At 47.0% G+C, this 23,746-nt stretch overlaps 1 protein-coding gene across 6 annotated transcripts in view; it reads left to right on the forward strand.

Annotated features, from left to right (window-relative positions):
• Sytl3 (synaptotagmin like 3) overlaps positions 1 to 23,746 on the forward strand; it is a 68,251-nt gene that overhangs the window by 17,317 nt on the left and 27,188 nt on the right. For 3 of the 6 annotated variants that reach the window (XM_048420553.3, XM_048420546.3, XM_085687665.2), the window contains exons 4-6: positions 9,507 to 9,571; positions 21,291 to 21,342; positions 22,446 to 22,515. In XM_048420553.3, the coding sequence (XP_048276510.1) occupies positions 9,507 to 9,571; positions 21,291 to 21,342; positions 22,446 to 22,515 (187 nt within the window). Of the gene's footprint in view, positions 1 to 8,528; positions 8,567 to 9,506; positions 9,572 to 21,290; positions 21,343 to 22,445; positions 22,516 to 23,746 lie in introns of those variants that run through there. The other 3 variants (XM_085687680.2, XM_085687675.2, XM_048420558.3) reach the window with 3 other exon arrangements.

The following is a 23,746-nucleotide window of genomic DNA, read 5'->3' on the forward strand; positions in this document are numbered from 1 at the left end:
ATATTTTAGAAGGCTGAGACTGCCTATTTTTCTCATTTTCAGAGAAGACATTTTTTTTAGGAATTTCTTGTCTACAATTCCTTCTGAGATGTCCTCTTTTACCACAATTAAAGCCTTTGGCATTTTGATGATTACCTTTGGAAATCGCTTCTCCTACCGAAGCCTCAGTATTATAGTCAACCTGTCCCAACATTCATTGTAGGCAGGATCCAGTCATCCACTGGTGCTGACCTAACCTTTAAAGGCCCAAGTACCTTTTTAAATTTTTTAAAGTCATAGATTTGACAAATACTCACCTAGCATCTGGGTCTGTTACTCCTACTTGTACAGCCTTTGTTAATTTGTAAAAAGTCACTAAAGGGTTCTCTCTGGCCCTGTTTAACCCTGATATATCATTCAATTCTATTTCCTAATTCCTGAATCCTGTCAAGCATTTAAAGCTGCTGTGCGGCTTAGGGACGAGGTGTGTTCATCATAAAGAGCTTGGTCATGTGGATCAACATACGTGCCTCGCCAAGAATTTGTCTCTGGCTCTGATACGCACTGGCAGTGTTGAGTCCTGTTCTTATGCTTTCCGTCCACGTTCATCAGGTACAATAATCTCCTGAACTGTTTTAGATATTTTTACCGCTGTCTTTTGTAGAGTCTGACTCTCCTGTATAGTGTTCCATTCTAATGTCCTCGTTGATGATTTCAAGGTATGAAATTTGTCCAGTAAAGATAATGTCTCATCATTGGACATAATTTTAATGATGTGTGTATTGCCTTTCTGGAGAGTTACCTTATCCATTAATCTATCATAACTTTTTAACAGATTTTGATTGCTAAATTTGACAGCATGAATTTTTTTTAGATAATGTGTCAGCACTCTTTGACTTTGATTGGATTTTGTCTGTCAAATTAATGTTATTCTTTTAAATAGGATTTTTAAACAGTTGTTTATTATTAGTCTGTGAAGAATGTATTATTTTTAAAAACGCCTCATTCTTGGTTCTGTTATTAAACCAATTTTTAATGATATAATATGGAAAACAAAATTAATTCCTGAAATCAAATAAATGAATGTATAAAAAAAATCACATAAGCCTTATAGAATACCCTCTGTAGCATAAGTAATATTGTCAGTCATTTTATAACTTTTAAATTCATCACTTACCTCCTGTAGAAAATTTTAGTGAATAGATGTAATAATCTTTATTGGCCAGCCGATGTCATGGTTGCAGCTGTGTGGTGGAGAGACCCAAGCAGTGGTGAACAGTCCTGGTTTGGTTTTGCGCATGTTACCTACTTAGATATTGACAAATATGCTTTGTTCAACAAATTAAGAGTAGTTGTTAAGGACACTTAAAGTGATTCTGTACAGGGAGAGAGTTTTATGGTGGCTTTTCGTCAGTTGCGAGCCACTGCAAAATGGCGGACTGCAGGGAAAATCAGAGTCCTAGGCAGAGGCAGGTGGAACGAGAGAGGTTGCAGCAGTGTGCTGAGTCTGGGTGCCAGCTGGAGCCATGGTCGGGAGAGTCAGAGTCCTAAGCAGTGGCAGGTGAGCTGTAGGCAGGTGAGAAATGTGTCCTGGCTGGTGAACGGGGAACACTGCAGTGGTTGGGGTATCCCTATAAGCGTGGACCGGGCCCCACATTGGGCACCAGATGATGCAGAATGCGTCAGGTGGGGGGCATGAGTCAGATAATCTCAAGCTAACTCCAAATAGAGATTTTTAAGGGTTTTGTTTTGTTTTGTTTTTTGGGTTTTTTATTATTATTAAAAGGGAACTCATGGATCACAGTGAGGGAATAGGAATGGGGTCCAGCATTCAGGTGTGACTTACGGGAAGAAGAGACAGAGCAGGGAGGGACGGCAGCTTTTTGGTACCCAGTCATGCCCCAACCTGGTCCAGCCTCTTAAAGGCCATTGCCTGAAGGATGCTCTCCATCAATGTAGACCAAGTTGGCCTGAACCTCAGAGAGCTACGTGCCTCTGCCTATAAGTTCTTGGACTAAAGGCGAGCGCCACAGGTTCTACCTGGTTGATGGTGAGGTCTTTTAAGCCCAGAAGTGGTGTTTTTGAACAAGTCATCTTGAAAATTAGCATATTTGACCTGCAGTCCCACTGTCCTAAGTGAGAGCAGGCCATAGGTTCCGTGAGACAAGGAGGAAAGGAAGAACAAACACAGAATACCAGTGTGAGGCAGACACTAATCTGTAAGTGAGTGACCAGAGACTCTGGCCTAAAAGCAACTTGTAATATCCCTACTCGTGTTGGAACACCCTAGAACAGATCATGGAAGATTTGAAGACAGCAGCATGAATCTGGCTTCCCTTCCTAAATCAGGAGGGCTGTCTGCATGGCCACCCTGACAGTAATGTTGGATTTCCTATTCCTTTGCAAAGTTTAATGCATGTCAGTCACTCAACAATATGGAAATAGCTCTGCGCTCTCTGTGTCTGGATCAGTCCCTTCCTTTGGCCCCACACCATCTCTCCCTGTCCTGGACCAGTGTCCTTCGGGCTTTTCTTAGTTCAAGAGAAAAACCCTAAGCAAGACTCTGCGCTGCCCTGGCCACACGATGCTGATGTGGGCCTGGAGAGGGGATTGATTCCAAGTCGTCTCCACACAGGCCCAGGACTTTCTTCCCCACTCAGTCAGTCACCCGGCTTTGATGCCTGCAGTGAACCCTAATAAAGGAAATAGATGAACTCTTAGCAATTTTTTTCCCCTCTAATGGTTAACTGCAAACTAAAAATCAGAATAGAGGGCCTGGGCTGAGGCAATCTCCTAGGGAGGTAACTATGTTGAAATTTCCGCCCTACACGGCATCATGCCCAGCATTGTAACTTGACCCACAAAGTACACAAAATGTCATTTTCTATAACCCCCAGCTTCCTTATTTTGAAATAAGGATGTTTTACAAAATACCTGTGGTAATTGCACCACTCCAGGTGGATTCGGAGATGAAGCCATGTTAGAAGAAAGCTAATTTACAATGACTCAAGATTTCTTTCCCTCCATTCTGCCCACTTCTTCACACTCCTGACTCCCATCTCCAGCTCTGTCCACACGGAGCCACCATCCAGTTTTGGGGCCGCAATGATCATGCATGTTGATCAAGCACTCTGCCACTGAACTTCACCCTCCAGCAGTTGCATGCAAACAGTCTTACGGGGTACTTGCTCCTGCTTGACCCTGGGAGTGGGTTGTTAGACATCAGAAAGTCAATGAGCCGCCAGGCCGCATCCCTAGCCATGTGTGCCTAGGGATAGTCCTTGCCAAATAGCAAATCATAAATTTGCTTACAGCATTATGGAATTGTTTTACCTTAAAAAACAACCCAAAACTCCATCGTGTGGTTCTCAAACGTGAACTTTGTAGGTGACAATGTCTTGCTACATACCTAAAGGTATATACACTTCTGCTTGGGCTAAACAGATTCAAACCTGAAAATCGGGGAGTTATTCCAGTTTGAAAGTATTTGAACAATAAGTGTGTCCTGGAATTCTTATAAAACAATTATCACAAAGTGTCTTGGTTACCACTGCGCTGATGAACCACCACAACCAAAGCATGCTAGGGAAGAAAGTGTTTATTTAGCTTATGCTTTCACATTATAGTCCATCACTGAAGGAAGTCAGGAAAGGGGCTCAAGCAGGTAGGAACCTGAAAGCAGGAGATGATGCAGGGGCCATTGAGGGTGCTGCTTACTGACTTGCTCACCTGTAAGCAGAGACTGCTCCTTCATTTCCCAGCTGCCCAAACCCAAACAATCACACAGAAACATACTAATTACAACACTGCTTGGTCTATTAGCTCAGGATTCTTACTAACTAACTGATACATCTTAAATTAACCTATTTCTATTAATCAGCGTGAGGCTGTGGCTTACTGGTAAGGGTCCAGCATCTATCTCCTTCGGCAGCTACATGCCATCTCTTAGACTCCGCCTACTCTCTCTCTATATCTCTGCTCAGATTTCCCGCCTGGCTTTACTCTGTTAAGCCATTGGCCAAAACAGCTTCTTTATTAAGCAATGGTAATAAAGCATATTTATAGCACACAGAGGGGAGTATATTGTGTAGAGGATTTTGCATCGCCAGACAGAACTCCTAACGGACAGTGTTATATGTCTAGTCCTTGCAGGGCACACATGCCATTTCATGTGGAATATTTATACTCATCTTAAGAGTAGGGAAATTATTTACAGGATTATGATATTTACTCATGCACAAAAAGAGAGTAAAGAGTCTTAATATTCTTTGAAGTCAATGTAGAAAATAAAACTGTAGAAAATTATAGAATACTTTTCTGTATATGACATGGGAGTGTGCATGTTTCTGTATGTGTACATGTTTGTATGTCTAAGCATAGGCACATGTGTACCATGGTGCACGTGTGGAACTCAGAGGATGAGACTTAGTTGTTGGTCCTTGTCTTCCACTTTTTTCTCTTCCTTCCTTCCTTCCTTCCTTCCTTCCTTCCTTCCTTCCTTCCTTCCTTCCTTCCTTTCTTTCTTTCTTTCTTTCTTTCTTTCTTTCTTTCTTTCTTTCTTTCTTTCTAGTTTTTTGAGACAGAGTTTCTCTGTATAGCCCTAGCTACTGTCCTGGAACTCACTTTGTAGACCAGGCTGGCCTCACAAAAATCTGCCTGCCTCTGCCTCCCAAGGTCTGGGATTAAAAGTGTGCACCAGTACTGTCAGGCACCTTTCACCTTTTTACTTTAAAGATTTACTTTTAATTGTGTGTGTGGGGGGGTGGCATATGTGCGTATACATGTTGGTGCCCTCAGAGGCCAGGGGTGTCAGATTCCTTGAGAGCTGGAGCTACAGACAGTTGTGAGCTGCCTGGCCTGAGTACTGGGACTGTACTTGGTCCTCTATAACAGCAGGATGCATCTTTCCAGCCCTGGCTCCCACCCTTCCGCCTTGTCTGGGACAGGATCTCCTGTGTATGCCTGGGTAGCTGGCCTTTGAGCTCCTGAGAATTCCGCCTCCTCCCATCTTGCCATAGGACTGCTGCCATTATGGGCCCATGCTGCCACATCCAACTTTATGTGGGTTCTAGAGATCCAAACTCGGCTCTCGACCCCTGTGAAGCGAGCCCCGAGAGGACCCACTGAGCTCAGCACTAGAATACTACTTTGGTGCTTACCAAAGAGAACTCATTTTTGAGACCGGGCCTCAGTAGGTAGTTCAGGCTGACCTCACCTCAGACTCAAAATCCTTCTGCCTCCACCTCTCGGGTGGTAGGATTAGTAGGCTCATGCCAACATAGCCAAAAAGAATGATTTCACACAGTTTTGTGAAGGTCAGTCTCATTTTGTGGTCAGCACTTGATTGCAGTTCTTGCCTTTAAAACCCTTTGAGACTCAGGGAGCTTTTTATCTTATTGTGTCTTTGGTTTGTACTCTCCGTTGTCACCTGCTTACTTCAGCTGGAGCCTGTCACATACAGGAGGCGGTTTACCGGGGCTGGCACTTGGCCTGGTAATCAGGTCACAGGGGGCAGGAGTTGAGAGCTTGGACAGGTGGGTGGGGGTGGGTATTTCTGTACATTATGCTCTTATAAGGAGTTCCATAACAGCTTGTGCATGTCCACAAGACAGACCGGAGTGTGTTCCCAAACCAACAGACGTCATATGTGTTCTGGCTTCAGATGACTCAGCTCCCACACTGGCCCATTGATGCGGCAATTTCTGTGTTGTCATGAATGAGCCTCTTTATTGTCACAGAAAGAGGGCAGCCTGGGCTCCTGCCCAGTCATAGAGCTGACCGTAGGCTGCTGTGTTCTGAAATCCCTCCTACGCTGAGATGCTCTGGTGATGGTTGGGTTAGATTCTGGAATTTCTTTTTGATTCAAATGAGTTCTTCTGGTTTTCAGAAACCAGCAATGTGCCCCTTCCCTAGGAAGACACTTGGGTCTCCGATTCCCCATAAAAGCTTGTTCCCCACATAGTTACGCATACGAACATTAATTACCCCCATTAGACTGCATTTCCCTAGCCAGTGGATTTAAGTGTGCCTTCCAGTGGCTTTTTCACATGTGTGGTGACCTCACTGGGTTTCTATATCTGGGTCTTGCCCTTTTAATCAAGAAATTCAATAAATGCCTCCTTGTCTTTCAGAATGTAATGCTACAGAGATATCTGAAGGTGTTTATCATCTATTCTTTATGCCCTAGAGATTCCCCTGTCTGGGGGTTTCTGTTGCTGTGCAGACACCATGACCACAGAAACTCTTATAAAGGAAAACATTTAATTGGGGGTAGCTTACAGTTTCAGAGGTTCAGTCCAGTATCATCATGGTGTGACATGGTGGCATGCAGACAGCCATGGTGCTGGAGAAAGAGCTGAGAGTCCTACATCTTGACCAGCAGACAACAGGAAGTAGTCTGAGACACTGGGTGTGGCTTGAGCATATATGAGACCTCAAAGCCCACCCCAACAGTGACACAATTTCTCCAACAAGGCCACCTTCTAATAGTACCACTCCCCATGAGCTTATGGGGGCAATTACATTCCCACAGTCCCCCTTCCCAGTCCTTACAGTTAAAATGTGTCTGGGAGAGGGGGTCTCTCCACTTGTTCTTACGAACCAAGGAACGTACTTTTGAACTTTTGGTTTTTCAGCCTCTTGAATTTGTCCGTTTCTAAGCCCATTTCTTCTCTTCAGTTTGATTATTCTTTCGTGCTGCCCCGCTTTCTTATCTTCTACTGGGGACTGAAGTTAGGCCCTGCACATGCTAGGCCAGTGCACTCCCACTGAGATACCAGCCTGGAGAATAACTCAGTGAGCAGCTTGGCCTCATGCTCCATTTGTCTTATCTTCTCTTCCACATTTCCAACTTTTCCCCCTTTGTGTTCTGGAAAAGTGGCTGAGCCGAGACTCAGTCAGGACTCAACTGATTTGGTTCTGCCCCCCTCCATTTGCCAGACAGGGTTTCTCTGTGTAGCCCTGGCTATCCTGGAACTAACTATGTAGACCAGGTTGGTCTCGAACTCAGAGATCTGTTTACCGCTGCTCTTGAGTGCTGGGATTAAAAGCACGCACCATCTTCACCTGCTGGTTCTGCCTTTTATTGGGCGTCAGCAGGGCTCCCTGTGCTTGGTCAGTGTCCTAACCCCCTTCACCCGTCTCCTGCGCTCTGCCCCATGTCTCCTCACTCCAGCCTGATTTCCTGCTGTGGTTGAGGTTCTTTTGCACAGAGGCAAGAGCCACGTTTTTGAAAGCTTCTTCCAGCTAGTGCTTTCTAGTTGCCATAGTGACGCTTGCTCAGCATGGCTGTTCCCCTGGCCTTGCAGGCTCCATGAATATTGCCTGTGGCTCTTTGCTGTCTCCCCAGACTTCTGGGTTGGGGCTGTGCCAACTCAGAGTGGTTCTTGCCCTGGTGCCCTTAGCTCAGTCCTTTTGGCGACATGAACCCCCTTGAAGGCACAGGGCTATGGGCTCTATCCTTTGGATCCTACCTCATCCCTTTCTTCTCAGAGTGCTCCCTAGAGAGGTAGGAATACTCATCTATTCACCAGTGCACTGTACTGGGTCCTATGAGTGTGTCTTTGCGTGTGATGGACAGCAGGCCCTGGGTTAAAATAGGGATATAATGAATGTTTTGCAGGAAGGGGTTGATAGCAGTGTGATAAAATCATTGCTTTATCTTCATCACGAGTCTGCTCTGTTCTCATAGTTGCCTAGGATTTAATCACAAACATCTGTCTGTTTTCCTGGACCAATGCTGAAAGCAGATCAGCTGGGCTTGTGGATAGACAAAACAAACCCCCATTAGTTTGCTTGACCACAGCAAAGCATCTTCGCCGCAGGGTTGTTTGAAGGAAAGTTTTAACTGGGTGAGTTCACAGACTGCTCCTAGCAGGAGTTAGAGGCCGGACTGGCCCGCACAGGAAGCCCCTTGTTCTGTTTCACACTAGCCTGCTGCTTAATTCGGAGTTTTTGCACCTTGAGCATCTGGCAAGCCACCAGGGTCTCTTGGGGTGCTCTTCAGGTTTCTTCGCAATCAGGGCCTTGATCAGAGAGCAGACCTGCAGCGATGTGTGGCTTCAGGCGTTCACAAAGTTCTGAAGACACAGCCCCAGCCATCTCTCATTTCTTGTGAAAATACCTTCAGTGTCTCTGGGGGACATCATGTCCACTCTCAACACATAAAGCATAAATGCCACTGCTTCCCCACCTGCAGACACAGCAGCTTTATGCAGAGTGAAGATATGCCCCTACATACCCATTTAATTTGCTACTTGATCGTAGCAGTGAGGTCAAAACGGCTTTTTGCTAGGCACCTCCAGCCTCCCCATTAGGAAACATCTGTGCTAGAATTCACACAGTGTGTTCCACAGTTATTTCTTGTTTGCTAATTCAGCATTAGGAGGGTTGAAGACCATAAAGATGGATGCTGGTGCTTTCTAGAAGCAGAATCAGTGCCAGGTGTTCGATGTTTATAATCCCAGCCTCCCTCAGGCAGGGACTACCTCCCAGGAGTGTTCAAGCCGTGACTCTCAGGTTGCAAGAGTACGTTTATTTTAAGTGACATCTGGACACAGTGTTGTCATCTACAAAGACTACTGTGCAGGTTAGTTTGTGTCAGGATGACAAAGTCGCAATTGAAGAATTGTATCCATTGGGTTTACTCGTGAGCAGGTCTGTGGGGCATTTTTTTGATCGATGGTTGGTATGGGAGGACCAAACCCGTGCTGGGTGGTGCCACCCTGGGCAGGTAGTCTTGCACTGTCTATGAAAACAGGCTGAACAAATCATTGAGAGAAGGCAAGTCAGTCAGCAGCATTCTCCTGTGGTCGCTACTTCAGTTCTTGCCTGAATTCTTGCCCTGGCTTTCCCTTGGTGATGGGCCGGGAGCCGAACAAACCTTTCTTCCTCCAGGCTGCTTCCAGTCAGTGTTTTACCACAGCACAGAAAGCAAACGATGACAGTTAAAGCATTGAAAAAATTATAAAAGAAACTTTCTCTCTCTCTCTCTCTCTCTCTCTCTCTCTCTCTCTCTCACACACACACACACACACACACACACACAATGTTTTTAGTACATTCACAGTTTTGTGTTGGGGCCACATTCAAAGCTGGCCTTGGGGTTGGATACTTCGGAATGTGTGGGCCAGGACCTTTTCTCTTCATTCAGTTGATCCGGAGAAGCCAAAAGGTTGTATGTCCATGGCTACATAGAGTAGAGGCAGGGGCAGGCCCGGTGTCTAACAATTGCCTGTAACTCCAATTCCCATGGATCTGACACTTCTTTCTGGCCTCAGAAGTTACCAGGTATGCGTGTGGTACACAGACACACATGCAGGCAAAGTACCCATACAAAAATCACACTGTTTAAAAAAACAGGTATTTGTGTTGGTCTTAATAGCTCACAGCTGTCACCTCAGCACGAGCAGCTGAGGCAGGAGCGGTGCTGTGAGTCGGAGGCCTGGGCTCTGCCGAGTGAGTTCTAGGTCAGCTTGAGCTAGAGAGTGAAGCCTGCTCTCAAGGAGATACTTCTGTTTGCTTTTCAGAAATGTGAAAATCAAAACCGGAGAATGGTTCTTTGAGGAGCGAGCCAGGAAATTTCCAACTGAAGGTAACTGCTCTAACATCTTAGCTCCTGTAAGATGATCCTTTCTAGTTTTAAAGTATTTGGCACTGAGTTATTTTTGTGGTTATTGTTTGCTTGCTGTTGATTTGTTTGTTTGTAAGTCAAAACCCTCATGGTGTTGGAATTGTCAAAACATGAAATGACAGTGTTTTTAGTGACAGGTCTGACTGGCTTTTCCTTGCACATCACAAACCGAGGCAACCTCCAATGTACAAAATCAAGTGATTTCAGTGTAAACAGTCACCCCTAAGCAGTGGCAGAGAGTGGGGTTCACAAGGCAGGGACAAGCTCAGCGGCTAATGCCATGAGGGCTAACACCCCTGGTAAGTGTTCCTTCATTGCTGTAAATGGGTTGTAAGGGCTAATGTATACAACTCAGTCAAGTAGACTCTCTCGTCTCCAGGATGTCAGTTTATTGGGGATCTTTCTTCTTCCTTAGGCCTTTTAACATGAATGACTCCGTTTCTGTTTGATCCGGCTTCCTGGGACCTAATACAGGACCTCAGACCACAGGAGCTGCCTCCCAGGACTCGAGGGTGTGGCGCCTAGGCCCTGACACCTGGTCTTTCCCCTCCATCTATCTGAACATTCCTGTTTCTGAACCAAGCCAACCTCTGCCTAAGGCTCCGCCCAGTCTGACCCACTTCCATCTCTGCTTTGCCAGACTTCCGGCTTCTGGAGTTCTAGACACTGCCATGTGGCAGCTGCCTTGTGCCTGGTTCTCTGTGATCGTTTGCAAGGCACTTTTGCATGCTTCCATTTCTCTCTGCAAGTGCTTTTCTATATTTTCATTTAAAAATCTTTTTGAAATCTTTTCATCCATTGTTTTGTTCATGATCCTGAATTAAAAATAATTAGTTTAGATCTGGGCTCAGTTGATAAAGCGTTTATGAACCTGAGCTCCAGCCCCAGAACCCACCTCAGAAAAAGGCTGGGCATGTGGTCCAAGCTTGTAATCCTTATGGAGGCAGAGACAGACAAATCCTTAGGGTTTGCTGGGTAGCCAGTCCACCCTATCGGGCAAGTGTCCAGCCAGTGAGAGACACTGCATCAAATAAACAAGACAGGAAATACCCGAGGACCAATAGCAGCCGGTCTCCTGTGTGCAGTGGTAATTAGCAGGTCTCTTTCTCCTTCCCTCCCTCCCTGTCTCCCTCCCTCTAACAGGACAGAGGTGAGGACTAATGGCAGAGGTGTACCTCTAACTTCACAGGCACTCGTGGCAAGTGCATGGCTCCCCCTCCATACACATCCACAATGGCTCCCCCCCCCCATACACATCCACAATGGCTCCCCCCCATACACATCCACAATGGCTCCCCCCCCATACACATCCACAATGGCTCCCCCCCCATACACATCCACAATGGCTCCCCCCCCATACACATCCACAATGGCTCCCCCCCCCACATACACATCCACAATGGCTCCCACACACACATACGCATCCACACACGATAGATAATAACACTAAATACAAGTTAAATAAGTAAAAGATTAGTGCCTGGGACTATATTAGAGGTAGCGTGCTGGGATCACATAAATGAGACCCAAGGACTTGGGGGTGGGGATGACATTTTGTTACTTCTCTTGCTGTGGTAAAACACACCAAAGCAAAGGCAGCTAAGACAAAGGGGTTTGGCCGGGTGTTGATAGTGGAAGCCTTTAATCCCAGCACTCAGGAGGCAGAGGCAGGCAGATGCTTGAGTCTGAGGCCATCCTGGTCTACAGAGCGTGTTCCGGGACAGCCAGGGCTACACAGTGAGACCCGGTCTCAGAGGAAAAAATAAAGGGAGAAGAGGTTTATTTTGGCGTATGGTTCCAGGTGGGTGGAGGTCATCATGGCAGGAATGGCAATGCATGGTTAGTGGCAGGAGCCATTTGGTGGCTAAGCACAGTGTAGCCACAAACAGGAAACAGAGAGACGTTGTGCAAACAGGACATGGGACCAGACTATAAACCCTCACCACCCACATCCTTCCACCAGCCAGGCCCCACCTCCTAAAGGCTCCATTGCCTCCCCAAACTGCGTCATCAGCTGGGGGCCACTTAGTCAAATACATGAGCCTATGTGGGACCTTTCTTCTTCAAACCACCCCAGCCCTTGTCTGAAATGTATCGATGACTTTCTGAGTCAAATAGAGTGACAGCAGTACGTTCAACCTGTCCCCTACTGGCAGGCTTTACACCGCTTTATTTGATTTTCACGTGGCAGGTCACTGTGATGAGCATCTTGTAAAGAGGTCTTGGCAGTTCTGTGTGACTCCCTAGGAGAGAGTTCTCAAAGGGAGGATGGCTGGTTGCATGCAGGGGCACATGAGTGGGTTGTGATGTTTTGCCAACACACCTGCTACGAAGGCCGTTTCACTTGGTGTGCTTGGCGGGCCGGGCCGGCTTTCTTCTCCCAAGACTCTAGGCCTCTCGGAAGCGTGATATCAGATTCCATTTGTGCTTTTGTTTTGATGTAAGTACTCTGTATTCATTTAAAAATCTGAAAGAGAGGCTGACTGGAGATAAGGCTTCACAGAACACTCGCCTGGCGTGTGTGGGACCCTGAGCTCGGTCTCCCATCAGAAGAGGGTTCAGGGGGGCATCAGAGATGGAGAGGAGGAGCAGGAAAGGGAGGTGGCGATGTGAGAAGCAGAGCCGCTTCACCCAGGGAATGGTTGTTAATGTCCTGCTGCACGTTGTTTCTGCCCACCCTCCCCCACGTGGGCAACCTGAGTTCAATTCCGTCCTCTGACACCCCCCCCCACTGTATTAAAATGCACTAAAATGTTTAATTTTCCACGTGAATCAAGAGACTCAGGCATACGAATGATCGATGACAATTTTCTATGATATTCGTGTGACTGGGAGCAATTCATCTTTCGCTTTAATCTGGTATTTCTCTGTGCAGTACTTCGTAAAGGATGTTTCCAGATACTTAAACATCGTGGACTGTGTGGTTTCTGCTGACCACATCTCATCCATCCTCAGATGCCCCACCATTTGCTCAGCCAAGTTATGATTGTGGGCTGGGTAGGCAGGGCTGTCTGACGGTAAAGGCAGTATCCTATCCCTGAGCGCCCACCTCGGGCTAAGGTTTGGTGTTTTTCCTTTCTATCGTTGGAAACTTAGAGCCGAGTTTAATGTTTAGCTGCAGTTCCAGGGATCATTATGCCCTCAGCCCCATTTCCCTTTTTATGTGCTTTACTTATTCCCCCCTTAATGGTTCTATTAGATATGTGCCATTTAAGATCAATGTTACCAAAATTCCCATGAAAGTAGATTAGATGGGGTAATAACACAGAGTAGTAGAGACAGATTGTGGTAACGTTTACTGCGCCAACCTCTCAAAAGACTTAAGGGAACTGGCAGGATGGCTCAGCGAGAAGAGCATTTGCTGCTCAGTTATGAGCTGCTGGGTTCAAAGTCTCCAGAACCCACATAGAAGGCTAGTGTGACCGTGTCTGTACCTGCAGCCCCAGGACTAGGGTGGAGGATCACTACCAGGCCACCCATCTCCAGATGTGTGCGACAACCTGTCTCAGGAAAGCAAGAGCTGAGTGTGCAAGGTGTGCACCCCACACTCGTGCACACACTGTGTATATAGACAGTGTGCACCCCACACTTGTGCACACACCGTGTATATAGACGGTGTGCATAAAAAAGGTTTAAAAATAAGCAAAATTGAGCTCCAGTTCCTCAGTATAAAAATTTAGTTATCTTGGCTCACGTATTTTTTTCTGAAGATATACTACATTTTCTAAATCTTTTAGATCAGTTTTGTGGCTTTTATAAAAAATAATTTATGCCTGACAGGGGTGGCACTCGCCTTTAATCCTAGCACTCAGGAGGCAGGGGCAGGCAGATGTGGATCTCTGTGAGTTTGAGGCCAGCCTGGTCTACAGAGTTGGTTCCAGGACAGCTAGGGCTGTTACACAAGAAACCCTGTCTCAAAAAACCAAAATAATAATAATAATAATAATAATAATAATAATAATAATAATAATAATAATAATGATAATAATAACATTTATGTGTATGTCTGATTTATGTATATGTACCACATATGGTGTCTGAAGAGGGTGTTGGATCCCCTGGAACTGGAGGTGCCTGATGTGGGTGTCGGGATCTGCACCCAGGTCCTCTGCAAGAACAGCCAGTATTCTCACCTGCTGAGCCATCTCCCCAGCCCCTGATTTTACAATGTTGTTGAGGTTTTCTGTCCTCATTGGAGCTTCACGATTCTGGCGTGTCTTTTAGGAATCTTCCCTGGTTCTGTCTTGGCATTGTTCCCTCTGGATCTGCTGCCTGCAGTATTTGGTGTTGCGTGCAGAAGGCTTTTCATGTGGTTTCTAGGACCCTGGCTTTAAGACCAGCTGAAAGTGTTTTAAGTTTGTAGCTCCTGGTTTCCCACACTAAAGGTGCACTTCAGTGAGCCCCTGGGGGTGTGTTAGATGGGGCGGGTGGGGCTTCACAGGGTCGTGCTAGGTAGGTCACCAGGGCGTTCTTTATGAGCACTGTGGATTTGAGAGCCACTAGTAAAGTGGCTGTTAATCATGACGGACATTTTCGTGAGTCATTGGAAATCTGAAACTGATAAGCACCTTTACTCTTGGCGCCACCTTTTGGCTGTTGCCGGAAGTGCATGTTTACTTTGTTGCCAATGGTAGCTTTTTATTTTGTTCTACAAACTTAACATTTTTATGCCTTAATAGTCATCAGTTGATAGAGTATCTGCTTGATGTGCACAGAACCCTGGAATTGATCCTCTGCACCATATAAAATGAATCTGCTCCATATAAAATGAATCTGCACCAAATAAAATGAAGCATAGTCGTGCTTGCTTGTAATCCCAGCATTTAGGCATCTGTGGTTCCAGCACTCAAAAGGCTGAAGTTGACTCTACAGTGAGATCCTGTCTCAAACACACCCCCCCACACACAGACACACACATGCATACACATGCATGTGCGCACACACATCAGAAAGCAACATCAGTACCTTTAATACTAACTCTTCTCAAGTTAAAAGAGGGTAAATGCTATATGTAAATAATCAGACTTCTTCTGTTGTTAATAACTGGAAATAAAATGACTTAGGGTGGCTGGCTTCCACACTGCCTCAGTTAACTCTCTGCAGTCGATTGTATCACAAACTAGGATGAGTTTTGCATTTGGTCATTATGGAAGTGCAAGGATCTTTATCCCCCTCTGTAACAAGCAGGATTTAATTTTTCAAGCAACTTTTAAGAGTTGTATGCTTCTACCTAGGCAGCTTAGTCAGAACCTGTCTGGTCACAGGATTTTGAAGACAGAATCAGCCCTCGGGCTCATGAATGAAGAGCAGTAGAGGGGCTGGGGAGACGTCTCAATGGCAGAGTGCTTGCCCGGCATGCACAAGACCCTGGCTTCCATCCCTGTACAGAAAGGACGAAAGGTTAGTTGAGCTGGGGAGAGATGGTTCAACGGCTAAGTCTGATGGCCTGTGTTTGGTCTCCAGGCTCCACAAAGAGAGGGTTGACTCCCAAATTTTGTCACCCATACTAAACAAATTTTAAAGAGATAGGTTCCATTAAGTGTGTGTGTCCTCCTCTCCTCTGTTCCCTCCGTGAACACCCACCTACCCCATTTGTCAGACAGGTCAGACAGACTCAGCAAGGATGTTTCTGTAACACTCACTTACAGTTTCCGTGAGTTCACGCTCCTACTAGTTAGTAGCTTTAGTGAAATCATATTTATTTCCCAGAAAGAAAATGCTCTATTTTGGGGCTGAGAGATGGCTCGGAGGTTAAGAACACTGACTGTTCTTCCGGAGGTCCTGAGTTCAATTCCCAGCAACCACATGGTGGCTCACCATCTGTAATAAGATCTGGTGCCCTATTCTGGCCTGCAGGGATACATACAGGCAGATGCTGTATAAATAATTAATAAATAAATCTTTAAAAAAAAGAAAATGCTCTATTTCTTATTTTATTTGCATTGGTATTTTGCCTGCACGTGTGAAGGTGTCAGATCCTGGAGTTACAGACAGTTGTGAGCTGCCATGTGGGTTTGGGGAAGCCTGGGTCCTTTGGAAGAGCAGTCAGTGCTCTTAACCACTGAGCCATCTCTCCAGCCCTCTATTTCTTATATTAAAGAAAAGATAGGACCCTGTATTTGATTGATTTTTTTTTTCTTGATGTTTCCCTTAAGAGGAAAGCCCGCAGACACGACACCACAGAGGGATGGTGCACCCAAGAAGTGCTGCTCCCAGAAGGCTGGGTGCCTGTCAGGCCCCTGAATTTTAGACTGCTCCTACCAAGCTGGGTAGGAGCAGAGATAATCAGATTTCATGATCAATAGGTAAAGTAAGACCTGAACCTTTAAGCTTTCTGCTTTTACCCAATGTCTGCAGATAGTAATATTCCCAAAGCAGGTTCTTGATTTTCTTTTTCATTAAAAAAAATATCAGTTTAGGCTAGGCAGTGGTGGCACACACCTTTAATCCCAGAACTCAGGAGGCAGAGGTAGGCAGATCTCTGTGAGTTTAAGGCCAGCCAGGTCAACCAAGCAAGTTCCAGCACATTCAGGACTGTTTAGGACAGAGAAACCCTGTCTTAAAAAAACAAAAACAATCAATTTCATTTTATTCTTTTGCAGTTTCACAGATGTCTATAATGCATTCTGATCACTCTCCAATGACCTTTCCTTTCCCACCTCTTCCCCTTCATTGTCTTTTTTTTTTTTTTTTCGAGACTGGATTTCTCTGTGGCTTTGGTGCCTGTCCTGAAACTAGCTCTTGTAGACCAGGCTGGCCTCGAACTCAGAGAGATCTGCCTGCCTCTGCCTCCCGAGTACTGGGATTAAAGGCGTGCGCCACCACTGCTGGGCTTCCTTCTTCACGGCTTTTGAGTTGTTGGTCAGAGAGACTCAGTGAGCCTTCAGGTTACTATGAGTCTGTGTTGGTTCCTGTCAACGTTATATTCGTAACCACCACCATTTGCATGGGCTTCCTTCTCCTGGGTACTTGAGGTGAAAAGATGAGGCTCATGTCCTCAGAGAGTTTTCTGTCTAATGGCGGTTATGAACATACACCCAGCTTCCTATGGGGAAGGCATGGAGTCTGTACTGTCGCCACTGGGAGAGACCAGCCTCTCAAGGACGGTTGATTGTTCATTGTTCCAGGTTCACTTCTGTTGCTGTGATAGAACAGTGAGACGCAGTTTAGGTAGGGGAAGGGTTTATCTAGCTCAAAATTTCAGGTCACAGACCATCACTGAGGGGAAGCCAAGGCAGGAGCTCAAGCAGCTGGTCACGCCGTATCCTCGGGCAAGAGCAGAGAGAAATGAATGCGTTCTCACGTGCTTGCGTCTTACACCTCGCTGGCTTTCTTCAGGGTTATACCATCCAGGGCCCTAAATTAGGGAATGGTGCTGCCCAGAATGGGCTGGGTCCTTCCTACATCAATTAAGAACCAAGGCAATGCTAAGAGACGGGCTCATCGGCCAAGTTGGTCTAGTCAATTCTACAACTGTGATTCTCTACCCAGGTGACTCTAGGGGGTGCCAGGTGAGAACTAACAGCACACAACAGTCATTGCTGTAGATAAACAGCCTGTGAGACATGAGCAAGAGGGGCAGGCAAGGTCCAGTTTTAACTGAGAGGCTTAGGGAGAATATGAAGTGTGTTGTGCAGTGTGTCTGTCTGGGAAGCTTACCCAACCAGGACCAGGTACATGGGACGGAAGCGGCAGCAGGGGACCCTGGAGAGGAAGGTGGTGACTACAGATGGTCTCTAGGCTGGCTTCTTAGGACACCACAATAAAGTGCCAAGGCCTTTGCTACTTTCATAGCTCCAAGTAATGGAGAGAGATTGTTAGCTGTCTCTGAGGTTGAAGACCCAAGAAAGACCAAGGTGACGTGAGACCGCGTGCTTCCCCGGGTTTGTCTAGCCTCTGGGGGTTCCCAGCAGCCTCTGGCGTGTCCTGGCTTTTAGAAGCTTCACCCCAGCCCTGCCTCATTGCTACCCAGCCATCTCCACATAGTCCTCCCTCTGAGCAGGCACAGCTTGTACCGGCTTCATCTTCAGCTTTATCGGGCCAGTGCCCCAGTTTCTCCCATATTCTATTCTTGAAGGTGAGAACAGAGTGGGTTTGGTGGGAAGTGTCTCAGAACACAAACTCCTAGCCCTCGGATGGAGCTGTGAGCCTTCGTTTTTACTCTGGGTAGCCAGGTTCCTACCTGGGGGAAGAGGAGAATAACGCGACCAAGTAAGAGCAGTCCTCTAATTTAAAACTTTGTGTGTGTGTGTGTGTGTGTGTGTGTGTGTGTGTGTGTGTGTGTGTCGGCTGCCCTCAAGATCAGTCGCATGGTCTTGCAAGGAGCCCAGGCCATAGGAACTGGTCTTGCCTGGCTAAGCAGGCTGCAGGCCTCTCCAATCCTGCTGCGCCCAACTCCTCTGAGGTCCAGGGAACGGTCTCTGTGCACATTTCCTCAGAAGGCTGCAGGAATTGGAAACGTGTCAACAGCAGCAGCAGCAGCAGCAGCAGCAACAACAGAATGAAGACTTCATGGTTTTTGAAGAAATAAAAGCAATGAACAAGGGGAATGGGAGTGAACAGGGGATCAATAAAAGCCGCACATGGGGCCACGTGTCTCAGCTGCTGTGTGCACCCGATCAGCCTCGTTTGGGGATCTCATGTCATGGAGGTTCGGATCCACAATGAGGGTGGATCTGACGTTCTGGGTAGTCCCCCATTTCCCTGCCATATGACACACGAACCTGAGGTAAACTTGTGCTATAAACTAAGAATTTTTTTAAAGTTTTGTTTTATATTACTTTATATGTATGGGTGTTTTGCCATCGTGTGTGAATGTGCACCATACGCGTTCCTGGTGCCCACAGAGGTCAGCAGAGGGAATCAGATGCTCTGGAACTACAATTACAGAAGGTTGTGAACCATCACATAGGTGCTGAGACCCGAACCTGAGTATTCGGTAAGAGTAACGTGCTCTTAGCCAGAGTCATCTTTCTAGCCCCTAGAATTTTTCAATTGTTTTTCAAAATTAACATTTGTGATCATATAAGTGATATTAAATTAAAACTATAAGTTAGTGTCTATAAGGTTTGGTCAGAACACAGCTGCGTACCTTCAGTAACTGTCAGGGCTGCTTTTCCAAGCAGAGGCCCTGAGTAAGTGCTTCCCATTTGGTCTTGGGCCACAGCTTGCCACAGCCTGCAGGGGGCAGCAGTGAGCCAGACACGCAGCAGCAAGGCCACTTTCTGTGGCCACAGTAGCCTGAAATGGGGAGGGCCAGGCTGGGGGTTAGTAGAGAGCTATGCGGTAAGGGTCTGGGATAGGAATGCCTGAGGAAGTAGCCCCAAGAGAGGTGGGGTCACAGTAGTTGTGGAGGCAGAGGTCAGGTGCAGGCTAGGTAAACCAGAGAGGCAGTAAGAAACAATGTGCTATTTGGAGTGGAAAGAGCAAGGCTGTAGGGCACGGAGGAGCCCAGGCGAGGCAAGAACACCCAGGGACACCACGTAGGGCTTGCGATTTAGGCCTAGGACGACAGATGATAGCATCAGATTTGAGGGTGTGGGAGAACAGTGGCCCTGGAGGTCCTGCCTTAGGGCTGGGTTCATAGCCATCCAAGGTCAAGTCATCCAGAGGCTAGGGGACGTGGGTGCTCAGAGCTCACTGTCCTGTGTCTTGGCCGTGGGGCCTTCTGGGTATGCCTTGTGCCAGTTCCTCGTCTTCCTTTCTTCCCTTCCCTTGCTCTCCTCTGCCTCCCTGTCCACCATCACCGTGTAGTGAAGTCAGCTCTCTCTGTTGCTACGTAGACACTGCCGTGGAGGCAGCTCTTGTAGATGGGGGCTGCATATGTTGCCTTCTGGCTTTACAGTTTAGCTGACAGTCTTTGGAGAGGCCTTTTGTTCTGCCTTGGAGAAGTTCTTAGTGGACCAGCATATGGGGGCGCTCCCAAGTTATTTTAGAACACTTCTATGAAGCCCGCAAAATGTACACAATCACAGAGGTTCCAAACATTTGAGTTGGGACAGGACTCAGTTGGTAGCGCGCTTGCCTCACCCTTACACTACATAAAATCAGGGACAGTGGTGTACGCCTTATTAGTCCAGCACCAGGATTTGAAGTTCAAGATCTCCTCAGAATATGTCCTGAGTTCAAGGCTATCCTGGGCTACACAAGACCTTGTCTCAAACAAAAGAAGACAAAAATCCTTTAGGTATGATTTTAAGATTCCAGTCTCTTCTGGAGGCAGCCCAGCTACAGATCTGGAGCTGGAGCTACATCCCGCTTCGAGGGTTGGAGCTTCACATCAGGGTTAAGGCTACGTGTTGTCTGTCCCTGCTAGAGGTGCCCCTGCCTGCCCGCTGTTCCCAGGATCCCACTGTCATTGTGTCCTTAAGTAACACTGCTACCCAGACTTGTGCAATGAATTTAAATCTTCAGGCAGTGTTCCTGCTCTCCCAGAGCCGTGGTGGGCCAGGCTGCGTGGAGCTTCTAGAAAGTTCTGTGAGCTGCAAACGTGCTCCCATACTGCAGTCCCCCCGCCCCCCTTCCTTGCTGGTAGCTAAGAACCACTGTGGTCACAGGAATATGGACAGGCAGAGTTGTATTGGGGGGGGAGTAGTGGTACACAAGGAAATAAAAAGGGTTACTATGGCAGGTGCAGTCTGCTCTGGGAAATTATTAGTCACTAACTAGAAATAAGTAGATTACATTTTTAAAGAGATTAGCTTAAGTCTTCATCACAAGGGGCATTTTGTAGCCAGCGCTTCCTGGGGGAAAGGGACTGGGGGACTTAAAGGATTGTTTCAAATTACCCAGATTTAGAAAATCTAATTCAGCATCAGCGTCTCATAGAAGCAGCCCCAGACGTGATGGATTGTGGGGGGTGTGTGTAGGGGAGTTAGCAAGTTGGTGGTTTCCCAGGGATGGAAGGCTGCACAATAATCCCCGCCATCCAGAATTACGTTTTTTAAATGATTGATTTATTTTTAGTTTATGTGCATTGATGTGCATGTATGTCTGTGTGAGTGTGTCAGCTCTTGGAGTGACTGACAGTTGTGAGCTGCCATGTGGGTGCTGGGAACAGCCAGTTCTCTTAACCACTGAACCGTCTTTCCAGCTCCCTAGAATTATGTTTTTATGTTCATTATTTTTTACTTTTTTGTGGATAAATGTCTTGTCTGTGTGCATTTCTGTGTTCTGCATGTATGCCCACAGAGGTCAGAAGAGGGCATTGAATCGCCTGGAATTGGAGCTGCAGATGGTTCTGAGCTGCCACGTGGGTGTGGGGGATCAAATCCAGGTCCTCTAGAAGATGAATCAGTACTCTTAACTGCTGAGTCATTCTTCAGCCCTGTGTTGATTAGTGGTGTGTGTGTGTGTGTGTGAACGTATTCATGCACGTGCACGAATGTGCCAGGCACGCATGTACTGATCAGAGAACGACCTGGAGGAGTCGTCTCTCTTTGTCCCATGTGTATTTTGGGGATGAAGCTCATGTTGGTAGGTTTGGTGGCCTTTACCTGCTGAGCCGCTTCACTGGCCTTCTGCAGCCTGACTTTGAGCGTTTCTCTCACCCCCCAAAGGATCTCTCCCTTTTTAATACCAAGACTTGCTATTAGAACAATTATACCGTTTTGATGCTGGTGTCTGTGCTGCCTACAGTGTGTCCTCAGTCCTGACTGCCCTTGGCTTGCTTCTCCTCCAGGCAAACACGAGACGGCTGGGGCGAAGCTCCTGCAATCTTATCAGAGGCTGAGGTGAGTGCCTGGGACAGCAGGTCCCACGTCAGCGGTCAGTGGAGCTCAGAGGACGTCCTGAAAGAGCTCGTGAATCCAGACCTCCAGAGGTCACTGCTTGGGAACACGACTTTTTAAAAAATTCAAAAGTTCTTGGAAAAGATTGAGAGGAGCTTCCAGATTTATGAGGAACCTTCTAGCAATCCTATTTTTACACAGTGTTTTCCCCCTCAGCTTCTCCCGCGATGCTGTAAAAAAATGAAATACTGTTTTTGATTGTGCATCTGAGATGTTCCAAAGCAAACAGTTGCATTTATTTCCCTTCCTTCGGCATCTTCCCTGGTGCCGGGCATCTCCCTAATATATATGTGGGGAAAAATACCTGTTGCCCGCGACCAGTCCTCTGAGAGATGGTGACATCTTTGCACAGAATTTTGAATCCCTGCAGCCTTGAACCGGCAGGAGTCGCGCTGCCTGCCCTGCTGAGGTCAGTGAGCTGCACCAAGAATTCCCACAGGCGCTGACTTTTGTTGGCTCATGATAAAGTTTATCTGGTCTCAAAACTTAGAACCTCCCCTTCCTTCCCTATACAGTGTCTTGCCGTGTAACCTCGTGGTCTGGCCATGGCTATGTAGCCCAGGCTGGCCATGAAGTTCTGACAATCTTCTTACCTGAGCCTGCCCAGCACTGGGTTTACAGGCTGTGACCACATCAGCTTCTTACCTTATTTTTCCAGTCCCCATTGGTTCTTTTAGCTCATGCTTCCAGTTTTTCTCAAAGTATGTTTAATTTTTTTCCCTTCACATTTGACCCTTCTGCTGGTGTGGTTTGTATTAAGAATACAAGAGTCCAGATAGGATTCCACATATGAAACATGGGTCCAGGAGCAACTCAGTGGGGGAACCGGGGTCCCCTTGTGGCTTCAGAATGTGACGAGCTATGTCCTTCTGAGAAACCAGCACTTGCTCACAAAAGCAGGGCCAAGCCATGCTGCTGGGCCATTTTCTTTAAAAGGAAATTAGAACCAAACAAAGCTAAGCGTTCAGATGGTAAACTCACACATTTGAATACCTGCGAACTAGTGCCTTGCAGAGTTCTAAGGCATTATTGTTTCTCCTCGGCAGCAAAATCTCTGTGGTCCCTCCGACGCCACCCCCGCTCAGCGAGAGCCACTGCAGCGGCAGCCCTGGCAGGGTAACTTGTCTGTCTGCGGGTCCCTGGGTGGGAAGCAGGAAAGGAAGGCCAGGGGAGGATGCTGGAGAATTGGGCCAGCGGACCTGACTTACCTGGAGCTGGAGCTGAGAAGTGCTTTCTTTTTCATTCCGTTGCCAGGGACCATCTGCAGTCTCAGCTGGCTCCTTCTGCTCATACCCTGAGACATCTTGTCCTGGCTCTTGTCGCAGCTTCCACCCCCGACTCTGTAGTGTGTGCCTTTAAGTGTGTGCGGGTCTGACATGTGTACACAGTGGGGGTGCGTGGAAGTGGTGTGCCTGTGGGGATGAATCAGTGTTTGCTGGCTCTAGGGGGACCAGAACCAGTTCTGTCCAAAGAATTTAGCTGAGTTACCTTGGTTCTCCACCTGAGAGTGGAAATAACTCTGTCTCCCATGCGGGATGTGTCTGTGTGTGCCAGGGAATTGTATGGTTCTGATTACCTACATCGATCTGCGCATTAGAGGGAGCAATTGTGTCTTACATGGGATAATATACACGACCATTTGAGAGATGAAAACATGTTTGTTGTTTTCCAAGTTCGCAGACACCTTGGGGTGAACCTCACAATTCTACTCTATTTTTTCCTATGATTGTGTTCTGAGGACATATTCTTGGGTGAATGGATGAACTCTGGAAGGATGGATAGGTGGGTAGGTGGATAGGTGGGCAGGTGGGTAGCTGGGTAGGTGGGCAGGTGGGTAGATGGGTAGGTGGGTAGGTGGGTAGGTGGGTAGGTGGGTAGGTGGATAGGTGGATAGATGAGTAGTTGGGTAGATGGATAGGTGGGTAGGTTGGCAGGTGGGCAGCTGGGTAGGTGGGTAGGTGGGTAGGTGGGCAAGTGGGCAGGTGGATAGGTGGGCAGGTGGGTAGATGGATAGGTGGGTAACTGGATAGGTGGGTAGCTGGATAAGTGGGTAGGTAGATAGGTAGGTAGGTAGGTAGATGGACAGATGGATAGGTGAGCTGGGTAGATAGTTGTTTGGGTTGATGGAAGTGGGTGGACAAAAGCATAGTCACTGAATCGGTAGATGAATAAGTGGTCTCTGGATGGATGCATGCATGCATGGTAGCATAGATGCATAGATGAATGCATGCATGGATTGTTATGTAGGTGAGTGGATGGGTACATAGAATGTTGAGGCGGGTGGATAGACAAGTGGAAACTGGATGGATGGGTGGATTGATGGACATTGGACACGTGGATATATGAA

The sequence above is a fragment of the Myodes glareolus genome, chromosome 1 (assembly GCF_982192425.1).
Source record: "Myodes glareolus chromosome 1, mMyoGla1.1, whole genome shotgun sequence".
NCBI classification, from domain to species: Eukaryota; Metazoa; Chordata; class Mammalia; order Rodentia; family Cricetidae; genus Myodes; species Myodes glareolus.